The sequence below is a fragment of the Mus caroli genome, chromosome 9 (genome assembly GCF_900094665.2).
Source record: "Mus caroli chromosome 9, CAROLI_EIJ_v1.1, whole genome shotgun sequence".
NCBI lineage: Eukaryota > Metazoa > Chordata > Mammalia > Rodentia > Muridae > Mus > Mus caroli.
The window spans coordinates 114,976,633-114,989,322 of record NC_034578.1 but is presented as its reverse complement, the minus strand read 5'-3'; the positions used below and the strand labels follow the sequence as shown (position 1 = coordinate 114,989,322).

General features: G+C 52.1%; 1 protein-coding gene across 5 annotated transcripts in view; it reads left to right on the top strand.

Moving 5' to 3' along the window:
* The window catches only part of Scn5a (sodium voltage-gated channel alpha subunit 5), a 98,351-nt gene that overhangs the window by 15,039 nt on the left and 70,622 nt on the right, over nucleotides 1–12,690 (top strand). For 2 of the 5 annotated variants that reach the window (XM_021171629.2, XM_029481482.1), the window contains exons 2-3: nucleotides 3,153–3,479; nucleotides 5,411–5,529. In XM_021171629.2, the coding sequence (XP_021027288.1) occupies nucleotides 3,207–3,479; nucleotides 5,411–5,529 (392 nt within the window). In that variant the 5' untranslated portion in view covers nucleotides 3,153–3,206. Of the gene's footprint in view, nucleotides 1–3,152; nucleotides 3,480–5,410; nucleotides 5,530–12,690 lie in introns of those variants that run through there. The other 3 variants (XM_029481484.1, XM_029481483.1, XM_029481485.1) reach the window with 3 other exon arrangements.

Below are 12,690 nucleotides of genomic sequence, written 5' to 3'. Positions count from 1 at the left end.
GTACACACACACTCCGCCATCTTTACTGAGGCAGATGCACGTGCGGGTGCACGCCTGTACACACACACTCCGCCATCTTTACTGAGGCAGATGCATGTGCGGGTGCACGCCTGTACACACACACTCCGCCAGTGTGTGCGTCCCTGGGCTTCCACGTGTCTCCAGAACCCTTGCAGGCGTATGGTCACAGATGGATACCCTGATCCAGAGAACACTATTTTTAGCAAATCATCCTGAGCTAAGGGGTGGCTTCCCCGTTTACAGAGGAGCAATTGCTCACCACGGAGAGGGCTGCCCCGCTGTCCTCAGGCTGGGCTCTTTGTTTCGTACATGAAATGAGTAATGGCTGTATTGCTTTGCAAGCTCATCGTAGCAGATTCAAGCAATGAGGGAAGGGTGCAAAGAAAGTTGAAAACTGGCCCAAATTCTCCTCAGCTAGGGGAAGAAAAATCACCATTCATGTTTGCTGATAAGTGCTGCAGATAGACGCCTTCTGCTCAGCCAGAGGTGGAGGCTAGACAGGGAAAGGCTCTCATGAAGTGGGGACCTACTCTCACCTGCTATTTTTAACAAAGATGGTCCTTTAACTTTGTGTGAATCAAATAAGAAGCTGCAGAAGGACGGGGAGGTTGGAAAGGGAATCTCTGTCTTTCTGGTTCTACAGCGTTCATTTCGTACTGTACTGGCCCAGGGATACACACCCACATGCAAACCACAGACACACACACACACACCATACATATAGACACATATACACCATACACATGAGCACACACACCACATACACACACATAGACCCCATACACACACCACACACACCTCACATACCATACACACATACTAATCACACCAGCTTGCACACCCATCATATACACACAACATACACAGTCACACACCATATACATACACATCATACAGAGTCACACATCATGTACACACACACATCACATGTGCACACACAAACCACACATACCAGCATGCAGCCCATACATATGCACACACATCATATACACACCATATACACTCATATATCATATACCACACACATATATACCATACACACATACCACACACACCATATACACACACATCATACACACTCATATACCATGTACACACGCATACCACACATGCACATACAAACCACACACACACACCAGCATGCACATTCATACACATGCACGCACATCATACATATACCATATATACACATATGCACCACACACACATACCACACACACACACACACACACACACCATACAACTATATGCTCATGTCTGTGTGTGTGTCCCAGTGCAGAGACACATATATGCCAGCCATATGGAGGCCAAAGGTCAGCTTACAGCAGCGTCATTCCTCGGGAGCTGTCCAACTTGTTTTCTGAGACAGGATTTCTCACTAGGACCTGGGACTAGGATGATGGCCCAGCAAACAGACCCCAGGGATCTTCCTGCCTCTGTTTCCCCACACTGGAATCACAGGCAGGCACTTTCCAACTGAGACCTTCACACTCTGATGGCAAACACTGTACCAACGGAGCCATCTCCCCAGTGTCTAGAGGTGTCCTCTCTGTGCTTTTTCATTTTTTTACATTCTCATGTGTTCTCCCCGACCCACCCACCTCATGTGTGTGCGTGTGCACCATGACAACCATGTGGAGTTCAAAACTTGTGTGGATTCAAGGATTGAACTTGGGTCATCGGGCTTGGCAGTGAGGGCTGAACCGGCTCAGCAGCCCTGGAGCCTATAAGGCTGTGTGTGTCGCTCATCCTTTATCTGCCATCGGTGGTGCTCGGGCACCCTGAGTTGGGGTCCTTGTTGGCCGTGTGCTGGCATGGGTGTCACAGAAGCATATAGGGGTCACTAATGACATGCCCCATGGAGTGAGCTCAGGGCAAAGCCCTTGGCTGACAGGAAGAGAGTGTGTCCCTGGCAGACATCTTCAGCAGGTGTCCAGTCTGCCCTCTTGAGCCGGTGCCCAGCCATTCCCGGTTTTGATGTGGTAATTAGCGGTGCAGCCTCCTGGCTTGGTGTCATAGTCAGGAGCCCTCTGGCCACATCCTGTTTTGGTGAGCTCGACAGAAATGCATTCTTCTGCCTTGCTGTCATAGACAGAGTGTGTTCGCACCAGGTTCTGAATCTTTTGAGGCCACCAGGGGCCACATTCTCCCTGTTTGACGTCACACACATATGCCTGTTGGAAGTCCTCTTCACCAGTGGTCACCGCCTTCCGGTGCTGGGGAAAAAAAACAACCCTTGGGGTTTGCGCTTGTATGTCCCCTTTTATGGTAGAAGAGGGGACAGTGTGATGAGCCAGAGACCCACCTGTCACATTTCCCGTCTTTAGAATCAGTCTAGCTAGGGACAGTACTGCACTCAGGGAATCCCTATGAGATCCTCAGCTGGAGGTCTGCACAGTTGGGCACACCAGATGCCAACATCTGGATGCTAATTCTTGTGTTCCTGTCCGGCCGGCCGTTGCTGAAAACCCTGGATCCCTTGGGGGGCAAATGCTGCCTCCAGTTGCTGCCTCTATGCCTCAGGTTTGATTTGCACCTCTTGTGTGAGGGCATGGGGATTGTGGGGGCACTGGACACCACTCAGGCTGGGAATGTTCCCTGGAGAGGAGGGGTAGGACCCTGTCCCGTGCAGGGCCAAATCCTGACATATGCATGCTTCACCTTTTAATTGGAGAAAGGCCCTTCTGTTTGGGTCTGGGATAAAATGAACAGACATCTCTTCCCATCCCTGCCCTGTGGAGGCCACAGAGCCGGTTGTGGTGGAAATGTCTTAAAGGGGGTCAGTTGAAGTGTTTTTACTTTTGTGTGTGGTGGGCAGGGTAACCCCTTCATGAGGACACACCGTCTCTTGATCACTGATATTTGCGCATACACACTGGGGCAGGAGTGGGGGGGAGTCACTTCACGGACCCTCCCCCCAACCCCACACCTCAATGGAGGAGAGCATCAGCGTTTACCCCAGCCGCTGTCAATTGTATGCGCCTGTGCAGTGGTTGGCAACGGGAGGGGGTCGGGAGGGGGGTGGGCTGTACACTTTTGCAGATTGTGTCTTTCCCTGCCACAGGCCTAGCTGGCTAACTACCCTGCCCTCTGGCTGTGGCACCCCATCACACCCTATGTTTGTCTCCCAGCTTCCTTCCAGGCAGCCTGAGGAGAGCCTGTGCCCCCAGAAGCAGGATGAGAAGATGGCAAACTTCCTGTTACCTCGGGGCACCAGCAGCTTCCGTAGGTTCACCCGGGAGTCACTGGCGGCCATCGAGAAGCGCATGGCTGAAAAACAAGCCCGTGGTTCGGCCACCTCACAGGAGAGCCGTGAGGGCCTGCCAGAGGAGGAGGCTCCCCGGCCCCAGCTGGACCTACAGGCCTCCAAAAAGCTGCCAGATCTCTATGGCAACCCACCCCGAGAGCTCATCGGGGAGCCCCTGGAAGACCTGGACCCTTTCTATAGTACCCAGAAGGTGACTGCTGCCCCCTCAGCACCCTCCTCACCCTTTTGGGTAGCTCCTGGGAAGGCAGCAGACAGATGGAGCTTTGCTCCTGCAGAGTTCTGTGTGGGGCTGGCTCCCCTGGGCTTTGGGGGAGTGATTCACCATTAATCTGTATTCCAATCACCTTAATTTTGGAGTTCTGGGGTACAGACATAAATCACGCCGTGTGAGCCCCTAACATGGGGGTGGGAGGACCACTGAAATGTTGCCTTCTTTTGTCGTTCTCCGGCATATACCTCTAGGGGATTCCTTTCTGTCCCCAGACGTGTGGGCGCTTGGAATGAAGCCCTGAGCGGTCCCCCTCCTAACTCCTGCATGTGTTCCTCCTGTCCCTCTGGCAGCTCAGAGAATTAGCCAGGCATCATTCTCTGAGCCAGCTGGCTCAGGCTGAGCCACAGTAGAAGTCTCCTGGGCCTCATGGCCTTCCCTGAACCACAGAGGTCATGGGAAGGCTGAGGGGTGAAGAGGGCGTGGCTGCTAAGGCATGGAGTGTGAGGAAGCCGCCCTTGTTGCCTGGAGAGAGGGAAGGGGGTGTTGTGTTGTTTCTCCAAGAGGCCCTCCCCTGCACCAATGATGTGACAGGCACACAGGTCCCCTACAGAGGGACAGGCTGCTCACACAACTGTCCACTTCTGGGCCTGACTGTGGGGGTCATGGCAGGAGAACAGGCTGGGATCTAGAGGAAGGCCTTTCCCGGAAGGCTAGGCAACAGAGACCAGGGTGGCCACGGGAGTCCCTGTGGCCAGCTTCAAGCTGAGCGCAGAGCAACACCAGCGGGACTGGAAAGATAAGTACAGTCAGTGTGGGGGCCTGGGTAGCATGTGTCTGCCGGTCTGTCTGTCATGGTGGTTGAAGACAATGTTTAAGAGACTAAGCCTGAGTGTGCATGTCTGTGTGTATGTGCATATGCATAGGTGCATGTGTGATCAGCTGTGGGTGTGAAGGGACACACACACACAGTCACTCCATCTACACAGACAGATAGCAGGAGAGACGACCTGGGCCCTGCTCCTAGGATGAGGCTCTAGGACTTCTCCCTGGCTCAGGTGACTGGAGTAGGGTCCGAGTAGGATGTGAGCCTGAGCTGTGAGTGAACGAGTGGGTAGGCTCGGGTCATGCTTGCTCGGAGCTGACAGAATTGGGATTAGGGTTAGGGACACACCTGAGAGTGAGTCTAGGTCATGGAGGGGAACAGAAAGGACTAGGCAGGACTCAGATGAGACCAGTAGTGAGCACAGCAGGTGAACCTAAGACGGAGTCCAGGCTGGCTGGGCTTAGGAGCCCCCCGCCCCACCACAGGTCACCAAAGACATCTCTTTTTTAGTCTCTATATATCTGGGGATGCTTGATGTTTTCCTGGTACCCTGGGTTCCAACCTGTTTCTCTTGCCGTCCCTGGCTACACCGCCTGAGGTCACGCAGGCTGGCACCCCATGGAACTCCTAGTTCTGACCTATCTGCTCACCGTGTCCCAGCAGCCAAGGTTAGATAGGGCTTTGTCCCATCCCCTCAGCCCGTGAAGATGGGTGACCTCATAGCCTGTGGCTGCCATGCTCTGGTGTGCTGGCTCCCTTTGCCTCCGGCTTCTGCTCTGCAGCCTTGAGATCTCACAGCTCCCCTGCCCCATGATGCCAGACAGGCCTGTCTTCTAGAAACAAAGGGAGATCCTCAAAGCCCAGACCCTGTGTGCCATTCGGAGGCTGACCTTTGACCTCAGGCAGGCAAGGTCCCAGGGAAAGCCGTGGATAGCTCTCTTTAGCATTCCTTCCTCACCCATAAGTCTCTGCTGCCCCAGCTGCGAGCAGGACTCTCCACCATGCAGGGTGGGAGAAAGAGAGGGAACTGCTTGAGGGCTCCTAGATGACAGCCATCTCCAGACCTAACAGTTCCCTCTGTCCACAGACCTTCATCGTGCTGAATAAGGGCAAAACCATCTTCCGGTTCAGTGCCACGAATGCCTTGTACGTCCTCAGCCCCTTCCACCCGGTGCGCAGAGCGGCTGTGAAGATTCTGGTACACTCATATCCTCTGCTCTTAATCCTTTATGTCTGCATCTGTCCTGGGGTATGCACAGGTGCTGAGCTCAGGCCAGGGCGGTGCGGGGTTCCCTCACTCCTCCTAGGACAAGCAGCATAGTGAGAAATCACTAGTGGCCGGTAGTGACCTCCACCCTCGACACGCTGAGTCAGCGCCTGCATCTTCACACGATCCCTAAGGGTTCTTCGGGTGTAGGGAAGTTTGAGAAGCCCTCACATCTCCTCTGCTTCTTCGGGAGGAAAAATAGCCTTGGAGCCAAGGAGCTGGGGTTCAGAAGAAATGATTTCCCCAGCATTCCCCTGTCTCTGGTGGCTCCAAATGTCTCCACCCACCACCACCCCTGAGCCCTCTACCCACTGCTGCCTTGAGACTCAGCCTAGGAAAAGCCATTTCTTGGGATTTTTTTTTTTAAAGTCTTTAGTTTTTTTTCTCATGTGGGCCTCTTTCGAAGGAGGCAGCGCTTGCTTCTGAACTAGGTGTTGACAAATGTTTGCAGTTTGAGAGCTTCTCAAAGAACTCTGGTTAGCGTCCAATTACATAAACCGCGGCCTAAAAATGCTTCCTGCCTGCTGACAGAGCTGTTGGAGTGGAGCAGCAGGAAAAGCAGCGCCAAGCCAGCTTCGGGGTCCTGGTTCAGGCAGCACCTGAAGGGTGCACCGCCTTCTCTGGATTGCATTTTTAAAGATATATTATGTGCTTATTGTGTTTTTATGTGCATGGAGAGTGTGGGGGTCAGAGGGCAAGCTGCAGGACTCAGTTGTTGCCTTTTGCCTTTGTGGGTTCCAGGGTGAGCATGCTTGACAGCATGTACCTTTGACACTGAGCCAACTCACTGGCTCAGTCACCTCTGGATATCAGAGAAGGGACCAGAAGATGGAGTCCCAGAGAGGGGTGCTGCAGTCCACCAAGGCAGAGGCACGTGCACCTTACTGTGGAGACCTGGAAGGCCCCTTTCATGGCCACTGGTGACCTAGATGAGGGCATGCTTGTAGGCTGTGTCCATTGTCCTTTGGTTAGTTGATTTTGGCTTTCTGTGGTGGTTTAAAATTTTGCATTATTTTATGTATGTATGTATGTATTTATTTATTTATTTGTGTATTCAGTTATTTATTTACTTGTATTGTTGGGGGAAGCACGTACAGATCATGGTGGGTATGTGGAGCTGAGAAGGCAGAAACCAGTCTTCTTTCCATCATGTGGATTGGGGGATTGAACTCAGGTCATCAGACTTGGCAGCAAGCACCCTAACCCACTGAGCCAACCCCAAGGGCCAGAAGTGCCATCTTTAATCTCTGTCATGTTGCTGAGCTCCAATCGATGCTTGGTACTAGTTATGGGTATAGTGGACGGGTTGGACAGAGCTCCGGAAGCCCTTCCCAACCACCCCACCCCCTCTCTGAATGGACACATCCCCTGCAGAGAGCCCCCTAAGAGTGATAAGTCAGATATGAAGTTGTCATTGCCTCCAGAGTGTGGTCACATCGTTGTAGAAGGAACAGAGCTGAAGCAGGAGGGAACCGGTTTCCTTAGTGCTGCGAGCTGGTCTCCAGCCTGCCACAGGGGTGTGGCCACCCTGAAAGCATCCTCCACCCTCATTCTGGGCTGCTTCTCCAGGTATCTAACCAACCCAGTGCTGTTTAGCAGCTACAGAAATCTCCAGAGATGCAGCCCAGGTCCCTTGACTCTCTGTAGGCACTGCCTGTGACTTGCTAGGCAGATGAGAGGCTGGGAAGCAGTCGGATGAGGAAGACAGTGGGACACTGGGGTCCTCAGCTCAGCCTGAGGTGCACTGAGGGGTAGCTCTGAGGCTGTGAGTTTCTGGCTTTGTCTGGTAAGACCAGCTGTGAGGGCCCTAAGCTGCCTGCCTGCCTCCCCCAGGGCAGCCGCCCCAGGGAAGTGATGAGCTCTGTGAGGCCCTACCCTAGGCTCCCTGGCTGCCACAGCACTCCTTTACCTGGCGATGGGCTGATCGCCCCCGACAGCGCCACCTAGTGGACGAGGGGGCTGAGATTTTGTGGTCTTTGGAAGCCCAGCTCCCAGTTCTCCTAGACCCTTCGTGTGATGGAGCACCAGGCCTTCCAGTATCACTAGGATTTTGTAGAAATTGCAGAACCTTAGGCCTACCTGGGAACCTGCATTTCGTTGTTCCACCTGTCAGGATGTAAGGGTCACCTGTGTGGCACCCAGGAAGTTTATTTAAAAGTAAGATGCTTAGGGCTTCCTGGAGCAGCATCACCAGCTGAAAACCCAGGCATCTGCAAGGCGTCCGCTGACTCCTGGGAGGATGCTGTCTGCCTCACATGCCACACGACACTGAGCGTTTGCTTTTGTTATTTCTTAAATTCTCTGTTTCTATCTCCGCCTCTCAGTTCCTCGTTCTCTTCCGTGTGTGTGTGTGTGTGTGTGTGTAAGTGTGATTGTATGTGTATGTGTGTATATGTAAGACTGTGTATGTGTGTTGTGAGTGTATGTTGTATGTGTGTGTGAGAGTGTGTGATTGTATGTATGCATCTGTGAGTGTGTGTGAATGTCAGTATGTATGTGTGTGTGCGAGTGTGTGTATGTGTATATGTATGTGTGAGTGTATATGACTGTGAGTGTGCATATGTGTGTGACTTGTGTTGTATGTGTGTGAGAGACTGTTGTGATTGTGTGTATGTATGTGTGAGTGTATATGTGTGAGTGTGCATATATGTGTGTATATGTGTGTGTTGTGAATATGTGTGTGATTGTGCGTGTGAGAGAGTATGTGTGTGTGAGAGTGCGTGTGTGTGTCTGCTCTGTGGAGGTACGTGCTTGTGGGTGCCAGATCCTCGTGGATCCCCCGTGTGAACACAGGTTCTTTGCAAGGACACTATTCGCTCTTAATTGCTGAGCCATCTCTCCAGCCCATACAACTTATCTTAAAGTATGCGATTCAGTGATTTTTTAAAGTGTATTTCTAAGGCTGCACCATCATTACTGCTACCTATTTCTATAAGATTCCATCAGCACCCCCCCAAATTGGGTTGAGCCTGTGCCCATTAGCAACCACAGTAAAGTTCTTTTTGAGACAGGGACTCATTAGGTAGACTAGGCTGGCCTCGAATTCATAGACATCCACCTGCCTTCCAGATGCTGGGATTAAAGGTGTGAGTGCCACTCCCTGCGACACAGAGCAGCTCTGGAGTATCAGGAGGTCGTGGGTCAATGTGTCTGGCTCAGCCCAAGTCTGGACTCATGGACTCATGTTTTCAATGGTAAAATTTCACTGTGTTTAAATTTCCACATCCACTCAAATACCCACTAGGTCTCTCCATGTGCAGCGTTGTATGTGACAGTCTTTGGAGGCTGAGCAAAGAAACTTAAAGAGGGGCAAGAATGCATCCTGGTCTCCTGTGACAAGTTAGGGCTCCTGGTGTGGCATGCAAGTGCCACCACTGTTTGGCTCTGGTTTTGGTCCTGAGCTTGTAGTGTGTCCCTGGGAAATGGCTGGGAAAGTAAATAAGGGCATACAGAATTGATTCGTTCCTATGTACTTTTGTCATAATTCTGCAGAATGTGTTCCTGCCACGATTAAATAAAAGAAACTAATGGAACTCCGAATTCCTGCGCAGTCACATTCAGAGACCTAGTGTTCATGCCAAGAATCAGTTTGTGTTCTTCGGTGCCCAAGAGCTGCTCACAAAACCCTCCCACGTTTCTCTACCAGATTCAAATGGGCAATCAAATTAAGTGTGTGTGTGTGTGTGTGTGTGTGTGTGTGTGTGTGTGTGTACATGTTCATTGAACAGCAGAAACCGTGACAGTAACCACCCGTGTTTAATTCCCTTCTCTTTGGGAGACTTAGTAGCCCAAGTGTCAGGCAGTCTCCATGGTTGCACATGCAGTCTCCATGTTTGCACAGGCAGTCTCCGTGGTTGCACATGCAGTCTCCGTGGTTGCACAGGCAGTCTCTGTGGTTGCACAGGCAGTGTCCTTGGTTGCATACGCAGTCTCCATGGTTGCACAGGCAGTCTCCATAGTTGCACAGGCAGCCTCCATGTTTGCACAGGCAGTCTCCGTGGTTGCACATGCAGTCTCCGTGTTTGCACAGGCAGTCTCTGTGGTTGCACAGGCAGTCTCTGTGGTTGCACAGGCAGTGTCCTTGGTTGCATACACAGTCTCTGTGGTTGCATACATAGTCTCCATGGTTGCACATGCAGTCTCTGTGGTTGCACAGGCAGTCTCCATGGTTGTACACTCAGTCTCTGGTGGCATTTTAATTGTGAGGCTGGGAGTGAGTGTTTGAGACAATGACATGGCAGGGTTGAAGATGTTCTGCTGTGCACAGGGCTATAGAGCTGGCCTTAGCCTCTGCCTACACAAAGGACCAGCCTGATGTTGGCCTGAAACTAGCAAGCAGCACAAACAGATGTGTCCTGGCTGGGAGTTTAGGTGACCGACCCCTAAGTCTGCTATTGGCCCATGCTGGGCTCCTTGGGAGTCTTGGAGTGCTTAGGGAGGGGGCCTGAAGGCCAGGGGCTTCAACTAGGTGGGGAGAGATGTCTCTCGTCATACACAAAGACTAGTGTTGGAGCGATCCCTAAAGCCAAGGAAGCCAGGTGAAGCTTCTGAGGTGCCAGACGGAGGAAGGACATGAGCCTGGTTCACCCCGGCTCATCTCCAGACCTGGGGAACCTAGACAGTGTTCCAGAACTCCCAAGTCTTAACGTTCAGGTTTGTGCTCATCTCTCTAGCCACATCCTTGTGGGTGTCCACATCAGCTGCCCATGCAGCCACTCTCTGGAGAGAAGTCAGTCCTTTTCCCACTCTGAGGAGTTGTCAGTGGTCCACCAAGAGTAGAAAAATCCTGGCTTTAACATAGAAGTCTGTGTCACTGGGACTTACATGTCTCTTCCAGGAAGCCCTCCTGCTCAGCTCCACTAGAGGTGTAATGTCCCATTTTTGTTGTGTGTCAAGGACAGGACTCTGCTGTCATGCATTCGTGGCCTGGTGATGTTTGCTCTTTAAAAGACACATAAAGGCTGCAGAGGTGCCTCAGTCAAGTACTTGCCTTGCAAGCATGGGGACCAGTGCTTATCTCCAGAATCCATGTAAATAGGCCAGGCCTGGTGGCACACAGTTGCAGTCTTAGCACTAGGGAGGCAGAGACAGGCTGGATCCCTGGAGCTCTCTGGTCAGCCAGCCTAATCTGCTTGGCAAGCTCCAGGCCAGTGAGATTCCTTCTCCGAAAGAAAAGGTTGAAGTTCCCAAGGAATGGCACCCAAGATTGTCCCGTGGTCTACATGTATCATGCATACATGCACATGCATACCTTCACACATATGTGCACACACAAGATGACAAAACTTCCTTGCTCTTCCTGTGTGACAACTGTCCTGGAACTTAACAGGGCCTGCCTGGTTTGATTTCCATCCAGTACCATGGGTGTTAAGCAACAGCATGCTTGTTGTCAAGGGAGGGTCAAGTGCTGTAGCTAACAGGAAGTCCTCCATTCCAGAGGCAGGAGAGTGGACCAGAGTACAGCCGAGTTCCTCCTGCTGAGAGACTACCACAGAGGGGTTCCTGAACCTGGGAGGGGTACCCATGGATCTCAGGCCAGCTCTGTCCTCCATCAATGCTGTCCCTTGGGTAACTCCAGGTGCCACCGAGATTCACGGCCAGGGGCACACTAGCTTTGTGGAGTGCACATCTATCATTTTACAGCTTGGGAGGCTCCCGCTGAGTGGAAATCTGCAGGGCTTCGCTCCTTTCTGGAGGCTCTAGGGGTGAGACGGGTTTCTAGGTTTTTTTTCCTCTCTCTGCAGTACTGTCTCACATTCCTGAGCTCATGCGCTGTCTGTCATCGAGCAGTGACCAGTTAGGAGCCTCAGACCCTCCCACCCGTGTTTGTCATAAAGACCCCGTGATGACTGCAACTAGTGCTTACCACCTAAAGTATTTAAGCAGGTCACATCTGCAGTGCTGTATCACGTTTGCAATTCAAATGTGCAGTGGTGGCAACCAGGGGTTCAACAGCCGGCATCTCTGGGGCAGCATCCTGCCAGATGCGTGACCTTCAACTTGACCCACTTGGGCATCCATTTTCTTATCTTTTCAGATGGAGGCAAAGCTCACACCTCTTAGGGTTATTAAGAAAGTAAGGCTGGCTCATGCGCAGAGCCTGGCTCCTAGGAGGGGCTCAGCAGGTATCTGCTATGGGCACCGTCCCATACATACTTCAAACATCTTCTGAGATCTTCTATAGTTCAGCAGTGGGTCCATGCAAGTGGAGGAAGCTAGCTGAGGGGTTGGTAACCGGTTCACCCAGTGAGAAAAGTTTCATCCCAGAGCCTGGCGATGGAGAGGCATCAGGGAAAGGGATAGAATTCTTCGATGAGTGTCTGAGCCCTGGAAGACATGCAGGATGGTAGGCTTGACATGGTGACTGGTCTAGTTTGATTTCTGTTGTTGCGATAAAACACTGACCAAACACAGAATAGAGGGGAAAGGGGTTTATTTCAGGTGATGCCTTGAGGTTCGTCGCTGAGGGAAGTCAGGGCAGGAACTTAAAAGCCTGGAGGATGTCGCTTGCTGGTTTGCACACAGGCTCTCGCTTAGCGAGCTTTCTTATACAACTCAGGTCCATCGCCTGCCATGGGGATGGTGCTGCCCACAGTGGGCTGGGCCCTCCTACATTACTGATCCATCAAGACAGTCCTCCACAGCCCCATAGGCCAGTCTGGTTTTGCTAGTCCCTCAGTTGAGGCATTCCTTTCATGGCTTGGCTGTGTTAAGTTGGCTAATCAGGACCCTGCTGCATAGCATACTGAAGTAAGGACCCCAGGGCCTGGAGCGGTGCCTTCTCTGGCTGAGCAGTCCTGTAGGCCAGTCCTGAGTTGATGAAACAGCCTGACCTCCCCCCTCTCTTATGAGAAACTAGGGAATTAATTATAAAAGAGGCTGCTTTTCTAATTAACTGGGTTATCTAGGAGCCTGGAGGTAGGACAGATAGTCACCTGGCTAGACTCTACTCATACACATCCCAGAGCAGGCACCAGTAAGGGCCAGCCTGGGGTCAGGAGAATGAAACTGTATACGGAGGAAAGGGGAGGTCCTGAGAGCTGGGACTGCCCTTGGGAGTCACCTTTGGCAGCCACATGCTCAGGGCTGAGGCTGGGCTG